Source organism: Cylas formicarius, unplaced genomic scaffold (genome assembly GCF_029955315.1).
Source record: "Cylas formicarius isolate icCylForm1 unplaced genomic scaffold, icCylForm1.1 PGA_scaffold_4__25_contigs__length_36172078, whole genome shotgun sequence".
Lineage (NCBI taxonomy): Eukaryota > Metazoa > Arthropoda > Insecta > Coleoptera > Brentidae > Cylas > Cylas formicarius.
Window position 1 is genome coordinate 29,338,126 of NW_026844334.1, and position 24,750 is coordinate 29,362,875.

The 24,750-nt window shown below is 33.4% G+C and overlaps 1 protein-coding gene across 1 annotated transcript in view; it reads right to left on the bottom strand.

Moving 5' to 3' along the window:
* Positions 1-24,750, bottom strand: part of LOC132701517 (acetylcholinesterase) — a 305,958-nt gene that overhangs the window by 62,817 nt on the left and 218,391 nt on the right. The window contains exon 4 of the mRNA XM_060669498.1: positions 20,389-20,552. Coding sequence (XP_060525481.1) covers positions 20,389-20,552 — 164 coding nt within the window. The remainder of the gene's footprint in view (positions 1-20,388; positions 20,553-24,750) is intronic.

The window sequence follows — 24,750 nt, forward strand, 5'->3', positions numbered from 1 at the left end:
TATAATATATAAAAATAATTTAAAATAAATAAAAAAATCATAAATTAACAAAAACACTCGGTATATCCTATGAACCTTGCACCAAAACAATCGTGCATCGTACGATGTTTTACAATAACGTCGACGCGAGAATTATGTTCAGCAATAATAGGTTTTAATACTGATCTATTACTACCAGTGTCTATTAATAATTTAATATTTAAAGAGTTAATTTGCAAGTAAGGAAGGGGGTTATACGAAGATACGTTTATTTCAATTAAGTTGGGGTTTCTTCTTGGCTGGTTTCGCAAAAAATTTTGGGATACATCTAAGTGTTGATTGCTTTGATTTTCTAATTGACATTGTATTGATTCATCGATTGTCTCAAAATATTCTTGAGGAAAATTATTTTCAAAACGCGGGTCAAAATAATCTAAGTTATCCTCAGAGTCTTCTCTGGGTTCGCCAACAAGTTCTTTGGATTGCGCTGTAGCGGTTGAAACCACTCCTCAGGGTAGCCTAATTCGGTAAGTGTCACTTTTCCGCACGATGTGTGTGTACGATGTACACACACGAATTGTCTCTGCTTTTTCGTTTTCCGAATTCCGAGGGCACAATCCTACCAACTGGGCCATTTATGTTCAAGCGAAGACGAGATGACTTTTTTAAAAACTTTATTTTCAAAATACAATCGAAAATTAAGAGTTTTCTGCAGCAGCAGTGACAACCAGAATAATCATATTACTTAAAACTAAGACTTTATAGGTTCGTATCCGAAAAGCTGACGTTGTGAATCTCACGGTCTCTTCATAGTACCATCGTGGCCAAATGCTGACATCGTAGATCTCACGGCGTCCTATCCTTATTACGTAGAAATCATTGTACATAACTCGAGCAAACCTCGCGTATCGATATTTTTTAAACCCTTATATGTATTTTAACTGTTTCGTTAACTTTGTGTGTATTATGTGTGTGAGTGCCGTTTACAAATCATTTTTTGTTGGGGTATGACTTTTTTATTCTCCTAGTTGGAAAAAGACCAAAACATTAATAATATTTCTAGGCACTATGACAAAACCAAACGCTTTTAAAGTATAGAACTTCCATATGATGCTACCTCTCCAATTTTAAGATTTTTGTGTTTGTCTCTTTTTGGTAAGGATTTATATATATATATATATATATATATATATATATATATATATATATATATATATATATATATATATATATATATATATATATATAATCATGCGTATATGTTATAACTACACTTCAGTGAATAGGTCCTCCCATGTATTTACATTTTTTCAAATTTTTATTGGTATATATATTGTTATTTAAAGTTTAGAGACAAAATATAATGAACTAATAGCGAAAATAAACGAATCTTTATTTAGAATTTGTTTGTTTGTGGCTAGGGTATGGTATATATTAAAAGTACCTATAATATGCCATATAATCCAAATACAACACATATACAATATACCGAGAGAATAGTTAAACTGAGGCCATATATTAAAAAAATTGCAGAACTTAACATAAGTACTGTTGAAATGAAAAATTCCTCTAAATTAATGGGTTTATAGAATACTTTTTTGTATATTGATTCTGAATGAAAACCTTTATTTTTAACCAGTTTTTATTGTGCAGAATTTTAGGATTTCTAGAAATAAGATTTAGACATTCACTTTTTTTAGGACATTACATTTTAATGTGACGTTTAAAAAAATTCATAACTAATTTTTTCTGCTCTGTTGTCCATGGAACTAGCGTTCGAATTTTTGGTTTTTGAATACTGTCCGAATCCAGCTTACTTTTCTCAGAATTTCCAAATAGATCCTGTGCATTTGACGTGTCTAGATGTGTCTCGTCATTTTGTTTTTCAGTAGCCTCCCAATTTTCGTTTCCATGCTCATTTTCTTTTAATTTTGGTTTATCAGACATATCCATTAAATTTTCTTCCAAATTTATCTTAATCTCATCTAGCGATTTGCCTTTAAAATGACCAGCTTCACCATTTTCCATAAGTATAAGTAATTTGGAAATTCTAGAAGTTTGATAACTATCGTCGGGTAGGCGATACGACTGTCGATGTATACCCAAAGTGTGACCCATAAATGAGGCCAGTTGCTCCATGTCATTTTCAGACATGTTAAATAATTGAGTTAAAGTTGCCAAATGTTTTCAAAGTCGGGTACAGGTTAGAGCATCCGGGTTTTTAGCTCCAGAGAATGAAGCGTGTTTTCGTAATACTTTATAAACCACAATTGGCTCAGATGACTTAGGATTTGCGAATAAGTAAATATTGGACATGTTCAGAATCTTACTTCTACACCTTAAAACTATGTTCAAGTGTTCTTGTACATCGTTGCTAATTAATATTGGCACTCCCATTCCCCTTTTACCTCTTATGACAATACGCTTAAAACTGCTCATTATAATTTTTTCAGTTTCTGAAATAACTTCGCCAAATTCTTCAATTCTCATGATGAATTATTGATTTGTAAGTGTTTACTAAAAGTCTCTGCAACTCTCCCGGACGTCGTCTATTCAGTAAAATTATTCTGCAGTAGATGGTTTCTACTAAAGTAGTATATGACTTTTCATCACTGTAGTTTTCTTGCAATTTGTACACATATTAAGGGATCCTTCTTAGCAACTAGCGATATCTTATCGGCCCTCATTCTGGGGAAAACACTAATTTTTAGTTGAGAGTTCACTTTTAAATTTCGAATTAAAAAGTTTTGAGCTTCAGTCTGAGAATTTCTCATAGAGTATCCTATATTTGGATTTTCGCTGCAATTTTTGCGGTGTCTCCACAAATTCTGAGACGAATAATATCCTAGGCAATGTACGCATGGTAAATAATTTGTATCTTCATTACCTTTTCTCACTGGTTTACTGATATCGGTACTACTCTGCAGGTAATTTCCTTTCTTTCTTAAACCAAAGAGTAATTTTTTTCTGTTTTTGCTTTGCTTATCCAGTGATAATACTTTTTGTACATCAATTTCAGATTTATGGTTTCTTTCGATATGTCTAGGAAAATTTAAGACCTCCGTCTCGCAATAGTAACAAAATGTACTTTTTTTAGATTTTTCTTTAGAAGTTGTTACAGTGGTTGGAGTCGTATTGCTAATATCCTTATCTAAATTCAAATCTTCGCAGATTAAGGGACTCTCGGGTGGCGTGCAGCAGATTAAAAAACGTTAGACAATATTTCCTGAAAAAACATTCATTTGATTTTTCTTACAACTTATTATTACTAATGCTGTCTAAAAATTTGCTTTTTTTTTGAGTTCAGAACATTACTTGTATCCGCTCTAGTTATATTTAATATGATGTTTGAAAATTCACTCAAAGATAGGACACAATTTATATGATATTTTTTGTTGTTCTAGGTTTGGAGAATGTCGATGGCCTCCGCTTCCGAGTCCGCCACTGTCAAAAACTAATTAAAGCTAATGCCGGGAAAACTGCAACTAATTTGCTAATTCACTTAATTTTGCAATAGGAAGCCCAGATGTGTGTATGTGTTGCAAACTTTGGGGGCGAAATATAATAGACAAACATATTTGGTTTGTTATTAAATTAAACAGACCCACGCTGTACCGGTTAATATTAAATTTTGAAACTGCTAAATGTCGCAGTTTCCGGTTAGGCCTGTGATTTTATGTTTATAAGTAGACAACGTTTGATAATTACCCTAAGTCCGCTGCAGGCAATCTAGAACATATTTCTAAAATCGGTACCTCCTTAGATTAGTAATACTATTCACAAAACTTCTTCATTCCTAGTGGGTCGGTTGCCGTTGAATCGAACTAGCTGATGTTTCGCCAATCATCCTGTTGGCTTCTTCAGAACTTAACTGAAACTGGCTCGCATTCTACTCTGTACCTGTTATCTAGAGGAGGGGCGTGAACATTGCCTCAGATGACTGATTCTCATATTGGTGACAGGTAGTTATCGCAGCAACTTTTTGAGATGGAAAAATCAGCTTCCAAAAGATTCCAACTTCGTCCAAGTTCGATTTGAGACAGCAAAAATTAATAAAAAATCAAAATCTCTAAAATCTAATACCGACATCGCAATTCTGAAAGTAGATAAAGGAAATGCTACGGTGATCGTGGACGCAAATTAATATCAGGAAGAGTTTGAACATATTCTTACAGAAGAAACCAACTCTCTCATCTTAATTGAAAAGTGTTTGCCTGGAACATATTTTTCTTATAACAGTGAAATTTTTGAATAAACGTTGGGAACATCTATATATTTATGGAAGCATTTGAGAAGAAAAGTCTCGACACCTTGCATATAAAACCAAAACTTTGGAAATGCTACGTTAATGGTACTTTTGTTATTTGGCCACATGGGCAAGAATTCGTCTGAGATTTTCTTAGCCATTTAAACTCTATACACCCTAACATACTTTTTCCCATTCTTAGATATTGTTATCAATAGAAAATCAGACCTAACATTGGCTCATTCTGTTTACAGAGAACCTACGCACACAGACAGATACCTTAATGCATTCTCACATCACCATCCGGCCCAAAAATCATTGGTTATCAACGCTCCTTTTTTTCAGAGCCGTAAAACTATCTCAACCAGAGTCACTGAACCCAGAATGAAAACACCTTACATCTGCTCTTCTCTATATAATATATACGCAGCTACAGAGTAGAATGCGAGTCAGTTTCAGTTAAGTTCTGAAGACGCCAACGTGATGATTTTCGAGACGTTAGCATGTTCGAATTAACAACAATCGACGCAGGAGAAATCCATAATTTTTGTAAATTTTTTATGTAATATAATTTGTCATTGAGGGAGAACGTACAGTATATCAGCTAAATGTCAGTACCGTGTTATGTTCATTTCGAAAATGTATCTATAAATTCGTAATTTTGTTAGTTGCAATAAATGATTTTTTCTACTCCCGTCTGTAAAATACCTAATTATCAGAGCCACTTCGGACATTTCCGGGATTTTACAGCAGGGGTTTTGTAGCAATCGGATGTTTTCGGAGATATTTTCCACGCTTTGAATTTTGACGTTTATTAATTCTGACAGTCATGTTAGCGAATGTATTCGTATTGTTTTGCGAAAATGTACCCAAAAACTAACGGTCATAGAAAAAGCATAATATGCAACACGTCCGGTAAACTTTTTAATTCATTCGTTTATTAGAAACTCGCTTCGCTCGTGCAAATAAACTCGTGAGTCTAATGCCGTTTACCGCACTTAATGTATAATAAACTATAATCTAATTACCTCATAAATTCTTATTACTAGGATAACACTAAAAAAAAATACACTTTTTGGATAAAGTTTTAATGTACGTCATCTGAGTAATGTTTGCAAACATGGAGTTGATGAAATGGTGCAAATAGTTGATATAATTTTAGAACTCAAATTTATTTTATTTCAATACTTCGGTAGGTTAGTTATGGATAAATTAGTCCGAACCGGGAAACGGGAAAATTGATGCTTTAAAGTTGTAGTAAGTTGTAGTAAGTTGAAGTAAAACAAATTAATAACATGCATCAAAAAATTGAAATGTCTAGTTTTAAAATCTTATCAATTTTAACCAAAAAAGTAACACTTAGAACGAAATCACCCCCGCGCGCGTTTTCTCGATTGAGTGTCAACGTTTAAGGCAGCGATTTTTTGTTCATTTTAGGAAGGAAACTCTCTGGCGTACCATCAATCAGTGCCAAAATATAGGTCCGATTGCCCACAGACGCCACAGATGTAAATAAATAGAATGTGGTTATGGTCATGCGTTAGTAGCTGCACACCAAATTTATATTGATTTGTTAAAAAAGACAAAAAGAGCTCTTTAAAATATTGGCATTTAATTAGGAGGTACGCCCGTAAATATCATCATCAAGTTAAAAGTCAAAACCCAAAAACCAAAATATAGAGAACGAACTTTTGAAAGCACTTTTCTCTTAATGATGAGATGATCAGAAATGACTAATTAATTACTAATTGTTTTAAACTTAAACTAAGTATGAAAAACTTAGGTGATTCCTTGTTTAAAGTAGTTTGTTACAGTGTTAGTTGTTAAAATAGGCACCGACAGACACTATGGACATCTTGAATTTTTTTGTCTGTGGAAAAATCTTAGTCCCAGCACCCTAAAATGCACTTCGGACTAACTTATAATCACTTCACAAAATTCTGTTATAAAGGTTTGTCCTGCTCTGTATGTAATCTCCAAAAAAATTAAACTCTATTCCATATACTGCTTGGGTGTCCTCGTTATAACGGGGTTAGAACCATCCTGTTTTTTGTGAAAAAACTGCATTAAAAAAATATTATTAATATCTTGTTTTATAGTTTTTTGTAGGTATTCTTTTAGAATTGACCGTAGCATTATATAGCGTTATAGAAATACTTGTATTTTCTTGTAAACAATAACAAAGTGGAATTGAATTGAATGTGTATATTAGTATATTATGCAACAAGTCCGGTAAACGGCATTTGACTCGCGAGTTTATTTGACACGAGCGGAGCGAATGTTTATTAAACGAGCGACTTAAAAAGTTAACCGATCGTGTTGCATACTATTCTTTTTCTACGACCGTTAGTTTCGGTTAGTTGGAAATATCTCGGAAAACATCCGATTGCTCAAAAACCCGTGCGGTAAAATCCCGGAAATGTCCGAAATGAGTCGGATCTGTGGGGAAACGAAACTGACGTGGTAAAGTGACGCTTCCCGCACGCTAGATGGGTGTATAATTTGGTATTTTACAGACGGATGTGGGAAAAATATGTGTATTTTTTATTTTTTACCTTATAATAGAAAAAAAAAGATAGATTAACATGGTATTATTATCTTGAAAAATACTTTACCCATATTTTTTTATATGTGTGGAGGGAAATGAATTAGAATACCCCACTATCTACTATCATTCTTTTTAACTGAATTTAAAGAGAAACCTACGCAGTGACATATTCTTTTTCTACTCCCGTCTGTCAAATGCCTAATTATTCGCTCTGTGTTTGAGGCCTAGTAGCGCCGCCCACGGAAAAGAAGGAATTACAGCACTACAATTTTATCATTGTCTTTACGTGTTAATTTATAAATAAAATAATTAACAATAAATCTTGAGATGGATAAGTAGTATAAAGTGATTTAAATGAAAAGGTACGTGAAAATTATATATTAACAAATTTTTTTTTCTGTAATTAAAACGTGTAACAAACAAATAATAATAGTTTTTTTATTAACAGCATAACCTGAAAATATGGCATCGGTAATATTGCAGACCGGGTTTGAAAATATCTCCCATTCAATAATTTTCACTGCAGGTACGCTAGAAAAAGCAAAAAAAAAGGCCTTTTTGTCATATTAAACACATTGAAGAATACGTTGGTGGCAATATTAACAATAAGTTAATTGCTAAATGCATTCGGCAAACGTCCGTCTCTGAAACACCATATAATTTACAGATGGAAGTAAGCATACACACCTTTAAAAAAAAATTGTCAAACTTTAAAAGTGGCTTTTTTACTGATTCTTTAATTTTTTTAGCTGAATAGTAAAAGGGAGGTGGTATACGCTCAATGTACTTGCATTGCCAAAGAAACTGGCGAATGCAAACATATTGCGGCATTTATCCACCGAATAAACAATGGCCGGAGTGTGTTTAAAACGAGTGTTCAGCAAGAGTGGGGATTTCCATCAATTAATCATTTAGCAAAAGAAAAATATTCTCGAGGAGCTACGGTAAATGATCTTTTTCCTCAAAAAGTGCTTAAAAATCCTCCTCAGCCACTGCACTTGACTTTGGCAGACTTTGACGATATCGAATGCCCAATTAAAAAAAGGTTAAAAGTCGATCATATTAGTGAGGAAGAACAAGTTTGTACGGTGGTCATGAATATATGTCTCGAAGAACGACAGGTAGAACTAATATCAGAGTGTACGAAAAAGGTGATTGCTTGTCTTTTAAAGGGTGCTGGTCAGTGTATCACCATAGGAAAAGACAATTGGATTATTTGTGTCTCCCAAACAGGCCTGGTTAGGAGTCTCAGTAGATGGAATAGTAGTCAGTGACGGCATGGTAACTAAAATAGTTGAAATAAAATGTCCAATATCATGCAAATCGAAACTAATATATAAAGAAACGAAAAAATTTAATGTCGGCTATATTGAAACTGTAGCTACGGGAACAGTCCAATTAAAAAAGCACCATATTTATTACACGCAGTGTCAATTGCAGATATATGTGACAAATGTATTAGTTTGTAATATTTTCGTATGGTCACCACGAGAATCGTTTACTGTTGAAGTCCGCGTTGATTACGAATTTTTAGTGAAATTAATTCCAAAGTTAGAAAACTTTTATTTTCGTTATTATTTACCTGCTTTGTGCAATGAATCGAAAGAAAATGAAATGGATCCAAATATTACATTAGCAAATTCGTAGCTGTATCATACAATTAATTATACTTGGGTTCAGCAAACCGTAAGCTTGTATATATGTATAGAATAAGTGCAAATTGTTTTAATTATTTATTTTTATACACAAAAAACATAACTAATTTATTAAAATTACATTGCTTAAGAGTTAAATTATTACAGATAATTAAAATAATATTAACGTTTTATAAAAAGTTTGCAAAATTTTTATTTACAACTTTATTACATCGTTTCAACACTGTTACTGCTTCTTATTATTGGCGGCTGGAGGTTTGCCAACACACAAGCCATGAAAATAATATTATACAAATGCTCAAATTCGGATGCTGGGATATTTTTCGTAATTTTATAAATTTTAATTCTTTGCATTATTCTCTCGCTGTGTATTCGATGACTGGCAACTTTTTGCGTCTCGCGAACTTCATCAGCTGTGAAAGTGCCATTTTTCAGAAACGGTGGCATGACAACCACAACTTTTTTCCCAGCAGCATCTAATTCTGATTTTATTTCGGGAAATCCCTTGTCTGCCATTATCAAGTCTCCGTGTTCAACACAATTTAAAAACCCACTTTGATTTGTAATTTGTGCATCAGTCGTGCGGCCACCAAAGCACTTTGATACAAAAATAATTTCTCCGCCTGGAGAACACGCAACAAGAACTTTGACGGTATGCGCATGTTTATAATGAGAGTAAAAAAAACACGCTGAGACACTTTTGGAGGTTCTTCGACTTTGAATTCTGTGCAATCTATTATTGCGCGGCAATCGGGATATTCTTTTCGAAAGCAGTCAGGCATGGTGCGCTCATTGGCGAACTTAGAAGGCCATTGAACAAAATTTTTACAAGAATTTGCGAGATACATGAAATATGTGTGAAATATCAGTGATACGGTAGTTCTATGAACGCCGAATAAAACTCCAATAGATGAATAAGTTAATCCTAATTTCATTTTTATCAAGAATATAAGTAGGTTATTTTCTTTTGATAATGACCCAGTGTAACAATTTCCAGCTGCTTTTAATAATAATTGAAAACGACTGAAGGATACTCCTGCAACATCAATCAAGTCTTGCTCTTTTTTTATCGATGAATATCCCTGAAATCCTTGTCGATACACAAACGAATCACTTTCGTCTAGTGGGTTCGGTCCAACTTATTTATCTGCATATTGTATGGTAGGTCCACACCCAATTTCAGCAGTACCATTCGAAAAAACATTTTTTTTTTTGAGATGTTTTCAATGGAATATTTGCTTGAGTGCCAGATTCACAAGTTACTCCGTTGTCACGTGTTGTTGAAAACATATTTACGAAGGTTGAATTCATTTCTTCATGAAAATCAATCTGTACAGCAACATCTTTAAACCGCGGTTGCAGTGAGTCAATAATAACTTCACGACATTGCTGTACATCAATATGATCATTCAGGTTATCGGTATCCTTATTTTCGTTGAGCTCATCGTTACGTGTTCTTATATTAACAAGTTTAGTGTTGTTCATTTCGGAACCATTTGAATTTTGACTTCTCCGCATTGCTCTCGCGAATCTGTAATCGAGAAATTCAATATTTTTTAGTAAAATGAACATCTACGATTCAATTAATTTTTCATATCTTCCTCTGTGCAAACGTGGGTCTTTTACGTCCAGCCGTTTTGTATCTACTGATCTCGGTCCAAAAATTATGTACAAAATTACTGTTAACGTTACTAATTGTCAATCCGATATATCGATTATAATTGTATGAAACAAATAGAGAAACTTCTTGAAATGTACGGGGTTTACTCAATAAATATTACATTAAGGACAAATGAAAAATTTTACAACCAACTAAACGGCAAATGTAAAGCAAACAATATAGTTTTTCGTGGAAAAAAAATTTTGCGATTTTTTTTCTTTTTTTAATGGTACTTACATGGCCGGGGCAAAACATACCCACGTTTATAAATCAAGGTTTAATAAATAGAAAAATTACCTGCTTTGTGCTTGTACTTGCTCTGATTTATTTATTTTTGGTTTTCCGTAATAGTTTTCAGGAAATATTGTTGGGAGATATGCAGGGCTATTAGGATGCTCCGACTTTTTACTTCCTACAAAATGTTGACTGCAAATACATGATCTTAAACTAGGTTCCCAAGAACTTCCGTCACGACTACAGAAAATTGAATAATCATTTTTACAAATTTATAACAATAAATTCTGAATCAGTTATCAGGATAATCATGGTCTTACTTTTACTACGTCTTTCACAGCTTTAACCCACTTTACTCTCTTTTCGAGGTTATAGCCTTGCGTGGGAAATTTATAAAATTTTATGTTGTTTAAGTCTTCATTAGCACAGCAGCCAGGAACACAACAAGTATTTCCTGATCGCCTCGTTCTAACCATTTTTTATTTATAATTAAAAACCGTTTAAAATTATTTATATTTTCACTTTTAATCACACTACTCATTAGAGTGTACGAAAATTTGGAGTGCAAAGATTCGACTGACGCTCACGAGGATCCAATTTTTCCTTGACCACGCCCCCCCACAAAGAGCCTATACATCGATCTAGCGTGCGCTGCGCTCCGCTCGTGTCAAATAAAGTCGTGATCAAATGCCGATTACCGCATTTGTTGCATAATATACTATAAGTCACTCCTTTATTAAACAATCGCTCCGCTCTTGTCAAATAAACTCGTTAGTCAAATGCCGTTTACTGAATTTGTTGCATTATATACTTTCGTCTCCTGTGCTTTTTAACATAATACTTACCGTTTCCAAGTCAAAAAATAAAATCTAAAACGCAAAACGAGATAAAAGAAGTTATTTGACATTGCTCCGTTAGTTTGAATAAAAAACGCTAGTAGAAAGTTTCTGATGACCCGGCTATTGAAACTTAGTAACTATAACTATAAACTATCCTTTATTCTACAAAAGGAATCAGCCCTTTAATTTTCTGGCATTTATTTTAAAATACCCTGTATGAAATTCTAAAATTTCCAGCAGAAAAGGATGTAACAGTTTCAAGAAAATAGTGTACGTCTTCCAAATTTAAATTTTTGCATTTTCAGTTTCATCATCTTAATGTCATTAAATGCTTGGCCGTTCATACCTCTCCATCATTGAAGAAAACTTCCATAATCATAATAATATAATAATAATCACCTCTTTTTTTGCAATATTTCAGTTAATTAACTGAACAATTTCAGTAAGGTGATTGTGATTACTCGCTTCTTAGGGATATAAATTCAAAAATAAAGTTAAAACTATAAGAAAAACTGAATCAACATTAAGATTACGAAATTTAGTTATTTTATGTGGTCATAAATCATTGATCTGCGACACTCTTTCTGATCTTAACGCTTGCTTATCGTTCTTTATACTGACGACAAGTTTAATATAAAGTACCGCCTTTGGCTATATCTGCGGGAAAACTCCGACGTATCAGCCACAATTTCACTTGTTTACAAATCTTGTAGATTCCTGCTTAGGTTGCTGATAAATCGAACTTGCTGACATTTCGCCAATCTTTGAAAGGGGAGGGGCTAACAGTGTATAAGCAGGTACCAGTAGAATGTGAGTCAGATTCAATTAAGCTTTGAAGAAGCCAACGGGATGATTCGGAGGCGGATCTCACAAGATTTGTAAATAGGGTTCAAAACGTCTTATTTATCCAACGCCTTAATTTAGAACGCTTGAGCAGAAAAGACATTCGATATCTTAATACTAAACGATTTTAAAAGGAAGGATATTTCACCGTGTCGTAGAAATATATTTCTTTTCATATTTATATAAACGATATTCAAATGTGACGCCTTTCTTCAGGTTACGGTGAAATTGTGCCTGATACATCGGGGCTGAGTTTTCCCACAGATATAGCCAAAGGCGGTACTCTATATTCAACTTGTCTTCAGTATAAAGACCGGAAATAAAGTGTTATAGATCAAAAAGAGTTTCGTAAGTCAATGATTTATGACCATATGAAATAACGAAATGTAGTAGTCTTAATATTTGTTCAGTATTTTTTTAATAACGTTAAATTTTGTATATCTAAGAAAGGTGTAATCACAATCACCTTACTGGAATTGATCGGTTAGCAAACTAAAATATAGCAACAAAAGGAGGTGGTAGCCATATTTAGCCTGAAATAGGGTTGAAGAGGTTATAGTAAATAACACCAGAAGTTTCCCTTTACAACTCTTAAATGGAAATTGATGTACTCTCTTTCTCTCTCTTTCCTCGGTTGGATAGAACAGCACACTAATCTTGATCGGACTGTTATGTTTATAATTCAAATAAATACCTTTATTAATATTGGTACTATTACTACATCTACGTAAATTTTAATTTTTGCAAAGATCATCATCTGGTAAAATCAAGCATATACTCTAGTAACAACTAAAAATCAAGAGGTATGAACGACTAAAGAAAAAGCATTAATGTTGGAAGACGTGTTACACCCTTTTCCTGAAACTGTTACATCTTTTTCTACGAGAAATTTTTAATTATAATTAATTATACACATTTTTATTATTGTAAAGGGTATTTCAAAATAAATGCGAAACACTCAAAGCGGTGTTTCCTTTTTTGGAATAAAGCGTAGTTAGTAAATTTTAATTATAGTGGAGAATGTTGAATAAAGTAATAATAAGGAACGCCTTAGAAAGTAACAGCAGCCCAGTAAATTTCTTTTTATTTAATAACTTTTTACATCTCGTTATGGGTTTCATTTTTTTATTTGGAAACGGTAAATATTATGACAAAATTACAAGTGGACAAAGGTCTGTAAATAGATCATCAAATAAAAAATAGTTTTTTATATCATTGTATAAGTTTTTTTTCAAATTTAGTTAAGAAGCATGTCTAATTTGTTCCCCTCCACACATTAAAAAAAGTATATATGCGGAAGGAAAGTATGTTTTCATGATAGTAACACTATATTTTTTGTTTACAAGCTTAAAAACAAAACAAAAATCCGCCCTGTTTGTTGCCCCTAATGGGGGGCTTTTAACACTACGTTCAATTCAATGTATTTGTTATCTATTGGGAAATATTCCTAAGTATTCCTATAACGAGCCTAATGAAAATGATAATAATAAGAAAATGCTATGCAGTTTTTCCACAAACAACAGGATGTTTGTAACCTTGTTACAAAGAGGACATCTAAACAGTACGTGGAATACAGTTCATTTTCGTAGACATTAGATTCAGTGCAAAGTTCAGTACGGTTGAGTATATAGTACAAACTTTTATACGTGAATTTTGTGAAATGATTATACGTTAGTCGAAGTGGAGCTAAAATCTTATTTGTGTGGAGTAGTACTTATGTTTTTGAGGATAGACTAAGCAAAAGGTGTTTATCTGATTTTTTATTAGGGTAATTCCATTTTTTGACATATTAAGATTTTTATAACCACTTCCGGTTGAACCGAAATTGATGTCAACCTTATAATTATAAATATAAAACTCCAATTGTGTCAGGGTATACAAAATCTACATGCAATTCTTGTTAAAATTATGTTTGACATATCTATTCGTTATCAATCATAAAAAATGCAAGATTACTTTATAGAAATAAAAATGTTTTATATTGATATCGAACCGAAAAATCTAATAAAAACTAGAGGTTTCCCGTCTGCGCAAATTACTTCTGGAAACCCAACAAAGAACGAAAATAACTCTGCTGCTGAACGTTACACCTAAATGAAGCGAACATGGACAGGGTAGCAAAAAAAAAATACGTGGATTTTAAGAACAATGAATATTTTATGGACTTTACATAAAAATTAAGTTTTTGATTCAATGGTAAAATATAACCATAAAATCTCAAAAAAGTATTGTGGAATAGTCTATTTATTCATTAAGCTAGTAAATGTAGCCACAATAAGGAAATCATGGGCGGTAACATTGAAGAATTTGCATTTAAATAGCAAATAAGAAATAATAATTTTCTTTAACCTTTACCTAACTAAAACCGGGTGAAAATTGGTCCAATATTTACTTTTTTCTTTATAATTTTTAAATTTCTTTTCTTTTTAGATTTAGACAGAATTTTATCCAGTGAGCAAAATGATAATAGCGATGAAGCTTCATATTGAAGTTGCTGTTGATATAAGGAAATACATAGCTCCTAAAACAGGTAAAAAAAAGAATCTGACTCTATTCTGGGCTGTTTTTCTTTGTTTTCATGGGACCAGATTTTTGGAATACTCGTAAAATTCACTAATCAAAGAGCGAAATATAAATTATTATAATTATAAATGAACATAATAAGACTCATGAAAACAATTTAATTGCATCCTGGGTAGATGGAAACGATACGGAATACGGAATCATGTGCATAATACTAATTTTATCTCTTTTTTATTTTAGAGAAAGAAAGGCCAGTTAATTGGCGGTTTTTTACAAATAAATTTTAATCAAAACCCATTTGTCAAGCTTTTATGAGTAGTAACAGATATTCCGATATCGCTTCATTCGTCTTCTACAAAAGCAGAGAGAAAAAGTCAAGATTATGATGCTCCTATCCGTGATGTAGTTGATACTTTTACAAAAAACTGCAGAGATTCATATTGCACTTAGTATATGGAAGAATAAATGAGCAACTGGTAAATTACAGAAGCCGCTTCCAATTTAAGGTTTACATACCAAGCAAACCTGGAAAATATGGGATTCTTGAATTTTTTAAAATTTTACTTTTGCAATTTTGAAGTTTATCTAGGACTGCGCATAGTACACACTTTATCAAATCATTGATATGGAAGTGGACTCATTAAATCAAGAAAAAATTTTTTCACCGACATAATTCTTACGGAAGACCTCCAAAAAAAATCTAGCACCAATTGGCAAAATGCCTAGAAATTAAACATTAGTGTCCTATGTTACTAAAACAAAAAAATGTGTGATATTACCTTATTCTACTCATAACTTGTGCGTGAGGATTTGTGCACAAGGAACACAAGGAGATGCCCGTTTATACAATTCTTTAATTTGATTGACATGGCATGTTATAATGAATTTGTTTTCTTTATAACAAAATGTCCAGAATAGCATCGTAATTCTTTCATAACATATCGAAGAAAACTATTCAAGATATTGAGATGGGTCTTGCCAAGTCACATATTGAAAGAAAAACAAAGAAAATTGAAGATGATGGTGCGGGTTTTCTCTTCCTGCAGCTAAAAAAACTGCAGGAAGAGAAATGGGAAAGGGATCTTAAGGTTCATACATATTATAAGAATTAGAGTTACATGTAACGCAACGAATTTTTTGGTTCTAGGTTCCACCTAATGGAGAATATTTGAAGGAATATATATAAAAATGTTTTTTTAATAAAGAAGCTAAATAGAATTTAGAGTAAACCCTTATTTATTTATAAACTCACAAATAATTTTAATAATAACAAAAATATGTATATTTAAACAATAAAAAAGAATGGGTCAATATTGATTCTATTTTGGTAATCAACGTTTTAGATTTATTTCAGTCAGGTGAAGATTAAGTAAAAACACATGTATCTATAGACCTGCAGACTTACAAGAAAAAGCAGTCAACAAATCAGTCAGGCAACTAATACTTTTCACAAAACTTCTGGATTCCTCCTGCGTATGTTTTTGGTGAGTCGAACTTGCTGACGTTTCGCCAATCATCCTATTGGCTGCTTCAGAGGTTAACTGAAACTATCTCGCATTTTACTCTGTACATGTCAAAGATCCACAAACCAGGATTACTCCTTCGACCTATTGTCAGCACCATTCCTTATTAAAACTCCTTACAGGGAAAACTGGCAGTTTCGTACTTAATTCCTTTCACTTCATTGAACAATTAAAAAGCATTACATTAGATACACAAGATATTCTAGTTAGGTTCGATGTAGGATCCCTCTTTACCAAAGTTCCTATTCCTGAAACTCTCAACTTCATATCAGATATATTAAAATCCGCGAATCTGGAAGCAAACCTTCTCACCTTAATCGAAAAATGCTTGCCTGGAACATATTTTGCTTATAACGGTCAAATTTATGAACAAACGTCGGGAACATTCTCCACTTAGAGAAGAAAGCTCTAGATACCATTCATCTAAAACCAAAATTATGGTCAAGAAACCCTAGTAGATTTGCTTAGACTTTAAACTCTATACACCCTAACATACGTTTTACCATTGAAATAGAAACTAATAACAATCTCCAGTTCTTAGATATCTATATCAATAGAAAATCAGACCTAATATTGGCTCATTGCGTTTACAGAAAACCTACGCACACAGACCGATATCTTAATATATGGTCACTTCACCATCCGGCCCAAAAATCATCGGTTATCAACTCTCTTGTTTACAGAGCCGTAAAACTGTCTCAACCCGAGTCACTGAAATCAGAATTAAAACACCTAACCTCTGCTCTTCTTTCTATTAATTTCCACTTTAAAGATATTAAGCGTTCGAATAAAAAATACACTTCACCACAACCTTCCAATAGCAATGAGGCCGAAAGCAATCCTAAACTTGCCTCTATGGTCTTTCCTTACATTCAAAATATTACTGACCACATATCAAAAGTTCTAAACATATATAACGTCAAAACCAGATTTACCACGTGTCCAAAAATCTCTCAACATCTTCGGTCCGTCAAAGATAAAATTCCATTTGAGATGCCAGGAGTTTACAGCATTCCATGCATATGCGGCAAAGAATACATTGGAGAAACCGGACGAAAAATATCTTCTAGGATCAAAGGACACGAAAGAGCCTTACGACTAAGTTAAAAGAACTCATCAGCTGTTGCCGAACACAATCACGAAACCGGACATACAATTTTAGTCGATGAAACTAAAATTCTTGCATGTAATGAATTCTCATACCAACGATATATCCGACAGTCTATAGAAATCTATAAGCAACCTAACAATCTTAGCCGCGACTCACCAATATATCCGCCGCCCTCAAACAATATACAGGGTGCTTCAAAAAAATGTATACACACTTTAAACTATTGTTGTTTTCCCGCTCTACAAGGCTAATGTTATATTTCTTCGCCAGGTGCCAGCATAATCGTCCCTCTATGTTATATTATCAGTTGGAATTTGTAATATCAACATGGGGAACGTACGTTTGAGTTTTGAAGAACGTAAGCAGGTTATTAAGTGGTACTGGAATTTTGAGAATGGAAATGAAGTTCAAAGACAGTGGAGAAGGGAGTATGATACAGAACCACCTTCAAGATTAACAATTACACGTATACGAGACAAATTCGAAGTTCATGGAACAGTGTGTGATGTGCATAAAGGTCATTCAGGTCGGCCTCGGACAGCTACAAGTGATGAGTCATCAACGGCAGTCTTGGAACTGTTTCAACGCTCTCCTAACAAATCTTCAAGGCAAGGGGCACGTGAAAGTGATGTAAGTGCTAGCAGCGTGCTACGCATTTTGAAGAGAGGCAAGTATCGTGTTTACATTCCAAGGCTGGTTCAACAGCTAAATGACGACGATCCAGATCGAAGGTTGCAATTTTGTGAATGGATTCAGGAGATGGTGATACGTGAACCGGGATTTATGGGTAGCATCATTTGGTCGGATGAAGCCCAATTCAAACTTAATGGAACTGTCAATAGGCACAATTGTGTTTACTGGGGTGAAGAAAATCCTCACATTATAATTGAAAAAGCTGTAAATTTGCCTGGTGTAAATGTGTGGTGCGGTTTGTCTTCAAGGGGACTCATTGGACCTTTTCGATTTGAAGGCACTGTAACTGGTACTAACAATGCTTGCTGATTGCATATTTCCAGCCATTCGTGCATTATACGGTAATGATGATTTTTATTTTCAACAAGATGGTGCTCCGCCGCACTATCACAGGGACGTACGAGCTTACCTGGATCAAAATTTGTCGGGCCGGTGGATAGGACGCAGGCTGCCAATCGAGTTTCCAGCACGCTCTCCAGACCTTACACCACTGGATTTCTTCTTGTAGGGCACAGTAAAAGATGAGGTGTACAAACGTAAACCACGTAACCTAGACATTCTTTGGAATGAGATTCAAGCAGTGTGTAGAGAAATCTCATTGGACGTTTTGATACGATGTACAGAATCAGTGGTGACTCGTACTCAGAATTGTATTGATGCTGCAGGTCACCAATTTGAACAGTATTAACATTTGTTATTTATGTTTCATTTACATTGGACTTTCAGCTTTCTACTTTCCTGAAATTTAACTTTGTAGAACGGTAAATAAATTTTCTATGGAAGTTCAAAGTGTGTATACATTTTTTTGAAGCACCCTGTAGATAGATAGATAGATAGATAGATAGATAGATAGATTATTTATTCACAAAACCAGATGGTACAATGGATGTTTCGTCAATAAATACAAATAATAAATTACAAGTTTCATTGTAAAAACAATGTATATCATAATCTTAAGTAATTTATAGAACGAATACGAGTATATATTTATATAACAAATATGACAAACAAGTTAATGTAATTTAAAATAAAAGAGGGTATACATTAGAAAAATCTCGGTAAACTTTTAACGTTATTTACGATGCTCTCAGGTACGCTTCAAATTCTTTCAAGCTGTAGAAAGCATATAAGCAGGTACAGAGTAAAATGCGCGCCAGTTTCAGTCAAGCTCTGAAGAAGCCAACAGGATGATTGGCGAAACGTCAGCAAGTTCGGTTCAGCAAAAACGACGCAGGAGGAATCCAGAAGTATTTTAAAAAATATTACAGTAGCCTATGGAAGTTTCTTTGAAAAATCAGGCATCTAGTAATTTGAATGACTTTAAATATTAATAATTGGATAAGTTACTAGTCAAAGATATTATTGTTTTAATTTACTTCTACCACTTGTCTTAATACTTGTTCGTTTAGGCAGCCAAGCTTTCAGTTCGAATTTAAAAATTTTAAATGGCAATATAAACTATTGATCAATGTCATTTGTAAGTAACAGCAAAAATGTTTGAAAATGTCCTTAAAGAGAAATTAGTCAAGTTCCAGTATAGAAAAACAAAATAAAAATCAATATGGTTCAGGCAAGGTAAGATTACAGAAAATACAACTTCACAAATTTACAGCTTACTGGGAAGTCAATATTTCCAATGCCTTTGACACAGTTTATCATCATGTGGAGTTGGATGGCTTGGAGTCTGGCTTGCTCGGAATAGCTTGCAAACCATTTAAAAGTTATGTTACGCAAAGAACACATTATCTGTGACGTTTCCTAGGGGGACCAATATTATTTATTCTTTAGATAAATAAATATATAAAAATCAAAGTGGAAAATGACTTCAGTAATCACTTGAGCTGCTTTAAGCACATGTCACTTTCAGATATATAAACAATAAACAATCACTATTTAATAAAGTCGAAAGAAGAAATAAAATTCTTAGTGATACACAATTAAAATGAAGTATTCACTTACAAACAGTAGCAAACAACCTAATGCTACTGATTTACAAACAATTTTAGAAATATTTTAAATAAACACAAAATTTTGACACTTCATCGTGCATTTGAGCAGTCTCGTTTACAATATGGGATTTTAAATAAATCTTTCTTAAAATCGCCTTTCAAAAAAATGGAAATTACCCTTCTCTACAGCTGATTATCTCAATAAACAATCAAAATACGTAAATGCATGGAGAATAAAAGGTAAGAAAAATATTAGAAAAAAAAATTAAATATTAAGATTTACATATAGGGATTGTTTGTTTTCAATGTTAAATTTGTTGTTAAATTGTTAAATTATCTAGATTAAACTGTGTATTTTATAGATTCAATTATATTTCATTTTGTGTATTTATATTTATATTTTGTGTATTTATATATTAAAATTTTTGTAAACATTTATTAATATATATGAAATGTGATCCTACACAACTTAAAAGGTTTCAAGTAGAATTTTCAGTTGTTTATTTTTTTAATTATCATTGTCTAGTGAATAAGCATATATTATTATATAGTATTTTTATTTATAATGTAAATAAATATTCTCACCCTGTAGCGGCGAATCTGGCGAAGGCCTGCATAATCTTGAGGCTCAGCTCTCTTTCTCTCGAGTTGAATTGTAACGACATATTCAGAGGGTGGCCAAACACGTATTCAATTTCGTCCCCGTGCATTACGCCCATCCACTCGCCCCAAAGTGATGTGCTCGTCCTCTGAAAGAAAAAAAAGGACGGTAGCAGAGATCGGGTCTTCGGGAAAAATGAATTTTGTTCCGTGTCTTCTTTCCGCATAATTCGTTGAGGATTCTATGTGAACCGTAATAATAATTGATATTACATCAGAAAGGCTATGCAATTAATAGATTTCGTTTTATAATGCCAGAAAATAATAAAATGTAAATTTGTAATGACTAGTATCATTAAACAGTGTTATAACGTAAAGTACAAACCAATTGCAGTGACTGTTTTGCGTGTCACACTAATTTGCATGCAATAGAAAGATCACTTTAGGAATTAAAGTAATGTGGTAGGGCTATAGTATACGTAGGCGATTATAATTATACATGATTATAATTATAAAGTAATAACTGACAATTGTAGCAAATAGAAATAAAACCCACAGAGTCGAGAAAGTAGAAAAATATACGATATACATGCTTACTTCGAAATACAATAACAAAACAGCAAAATATAAATCCACAGAACCCACACTAGGAGCAGTACGAGCCTTTTTAGTATCTACACGATACCCAACCCTTAATCATAAACATCTCCTTAAGAGTGAACCTACTCCTAAGTGTGATAGATGTGAACTAAGTTTTAATTGACAAATGCAACAAAAATAAAATTACACCGATTTTTGAAGACAACTTGAAGCAGGAACATTGGCATATTTAAAAAACATTAAATTATTTAACAATAAATAGAAAATATTAATAATAATAACAGTCTGGCAGAAAAAAGTGCTCCATAAGGATTTACAGCAGAAAGAGGGTGAAATAAGGTATTAAAAGATTTTTTTTAACTTAAAACATTAAGATGGGTGAGACACGTCCAGAGAATGCATAGAAATAAAATACCAAAACTACTTCTTACTCATTATTTTGGTGCAAAAAAGGCAATGAAGATCAAACACAAAATGGAATGCAAAAACCTAAAACGCAAAGAGAAAGGGGGACAGATACGTTAGATACTAATTATTACAAGATCAATTAAATAAACTTTTATATAGATAAGATTAATATAATATAAGTTTAATTTTAAATCTTAGTCACCATGCTCCTATAGACGTTGGAGTGAAGAGAAATTTATCTTTATTCCCTTTTCAAGAGTGCTTCTACCTCTATCATTTTAAAAGTGGGGCATCTCTAAAAAGTGATTTTCTGCTTTGAGTTTTTTGTCTAAGGTATTTATTTCTTTTTTTAAGTATTATATTGCTGTACTCCTCTTTGGAAACCTTATGGGGGTGCGTTTATCCTTATGCATGTTGTTGATTGTCAAACTGCAGTCATATTGGAACATATTTCATATTTCAATAAGTTTACCTCTCCGTCTGCTTACTTGACAATAAACATAAGTACAATACTACGCCTTACAATTTTATACTGTTGTTGCCTTTCGTGTGGTTTTTTGAACCCTTTAGAAAGTTTCAACGACAAAGTTGAAGGAATACTCGCAATTTTCTTCTTGCTCTCACAAACATGGTACCATACTACTAGTTATCGATCCCCATCTGAAAGTTTATTTGTCCTAGTGACAGCGAAAGTATCAGGTATTCAGAATCCTGTTACTTTTGAACGTACATGTGATTGCCTGTAATAATGAGCAAACCCGTTCAAGTTTTATAACATGTATTCGTACAAACTTAGTAATGTTTTTGATATTTAGGACAGTTTTGACAGTTTTTAATGGCATTCAAAAATTAGATATCTGGCAGAGTGAGTAATTCGTCTACCAATAGAAGCCAACTTCTGTTTTAAGATGATTTCTTTCAACGCGTTAAGTCAATTTTGACTTGCTTAGGTTGATAGCAGTGCATATGCTTCCTTGGGCCACTTCCCTAATAATGTTACGCTAACTAGATTTTGAGTTGTTAAATTTGAATCAAATCCAAAATAATCAAGTTTTCTTACCCAGTGTTCAATGTATCGAAAGTTTTAAACAAATCTAGTAAAAATGAACAAAATTGTTAAAAAAAGTGTCACACTTGTTCTGTCGCCTCTACAAATAAAAAAGACCGGGAAAATGTATGTACATGCTCATGGTGGCCATGGTCTCCTAGAAATTATAAATGCAAGCACTCAATAAAATATCTATTAGAAATTGTTATGTGTCATCAATATTTGTAGTATTACATCCTTATAGTTCTTCTTAATCTTCGCAACTTAATATTTTAAAGTTTTCCACCAAATGCCAGTGTCATTTTTATTCTGTCTTAACTTGTCAATCCCTATATATCTAATACATGAAACCAACAGAGTGTTATGTTTTACATCACGCAATTTCACCTTATTATCTTTTATTGCCGGTGTTCCTTGGTCGAAATTAAAATATGACCCCGTTAGCATTTTTGGGCGATGTTATTTTACTGGCTCCTTAGACTCAAGTCGAAATATTCAATTATTATTTTATTTAACCAAAGCAGAAATAATTTCGTCCGTTTTTATATCAGCAGTATTATTCTGTATATATACATCTCTAAAGTGTTCCAATCTCTTTGCTGTTTGAGTATCAAGTGGCAAGACTTTCAAGACTTATGTCGGATCTTATACGTCATTCATCTTTATTCCGTCGTTAATTCCATCCAGTGCTTCTCCAAATATGACTTTTGAATAAAGATTGAACAACAATGGGGACTAAACGCAACCCTGTCGAACTCGTCGCTTGATTAATATCTCATCCGATGTATTTTGTTCAATAGTATCCGCTGCTGTTTTTCGATCATCTTTCGATGCCTCCTTACAAAATGTTGAATTTATTCATGAGTCGAAGAATGTTAGTGTATTGTTGTTTATACCCAATAATTTTTTTGTAATAAAACCCAATTAGAATAACAGATTATACTGCTCAATCATCATGGCTACGTAATGAAAAACTATTTCTATAAAATATAATAAAATACTGTCGTTGGTTTGTTGTGTGTAACCAACTATATCACCAAACAAACAACCAGGCTGTAAGTTGCCGGTAATACTACATGCAACTATAGAGAGCGCAGACAAGTGGTTCTAGTTCTTCATATGCCACGTTTGACGTCAGAACTAGCACTGCAATGTAACCGTGCCCTCGTGGACGTGTCAGTCAACAACCAAAAGTAAACCAGAGCTGATTAAGGAAAACTCCTGGAAATAATTTTTAAAACAATGGAATGGAAAGGAAAACTGATGGTGACCTAGAAAGCTTTTATAAGCTGTCCAAACCAAAAAGCGGCTATACCAAATAATACTTGACTATGTCGGGGAGAAAGCAAAGACCAATCCAGATAGGGTATGAGTGCATTGAATAGTTTGAGTCATGCTTCGCGAATCATATCCATACCCAATAGCAATCAGGGATCTGATTATAAGTTCGTGGAGCAACTAGACCTGCCGAATGCTCTGCCCAGGTGTAGTGTAGTGCTGTAGTGTCCACTTTCCGAGTCTGCGTCTCCATATACCCCCGATTATCCAAATTAAAAATAGAACCCATTCAATTCCAATTTATATTTACTTTACAATTTTTCTAATATTTTTAATATTGTTAAGATTGTATCTGCAAATTTGCACTTATTTTAGTTAAAAGAAATGCATTGAATGTAGACGTTACACCGACGGATATTTTCGTACCCTCTATTACAAAATTCCCCAGCGATAAATTTCTCTTTCGACAATATAAACGAGCGACCCATGAATCTCAACACTCATCGTTTCCTCCGACTCGACAATCTTGACAGTTGATTTATAGAGACCGATTCGTTTCAAATGCAGATTAGCGCCAGCTCCATTTTGTTTGGGAAAATATTTTCCTGTGTTTGGTCACGAAGGATGCGTGTCCTTATTAATTAAATGACCAGACAAAGGGAGGACGTCCTGAAAGGTAAAGGCGAGACGTATAATTTGTGCGTAGCCTCGCACCGGACGATCCAGACGCCTGTAAACAAGTGGGACGTTTATTGGGGACCGTGTTCCCGTAAGTTAACCCAACTTCGACGAAAATCAATCCAAGTAAATATTTTTACATTGATTTGTTGGTTTAACGCGTCGCAAAAACACGTTCCCATACATTTAAACCCTTAGACAGGCATATAAAACATAACATTATCATAAGATCAATCGAATTTAGCACGATGTTCGATATCTCACTCTCTCCCCGTCTCTCCCTCTCCCCCTCCTCCCCCCTCTCCCTCTCCTCCCCTTCTCCCCGTCTCTGTCGT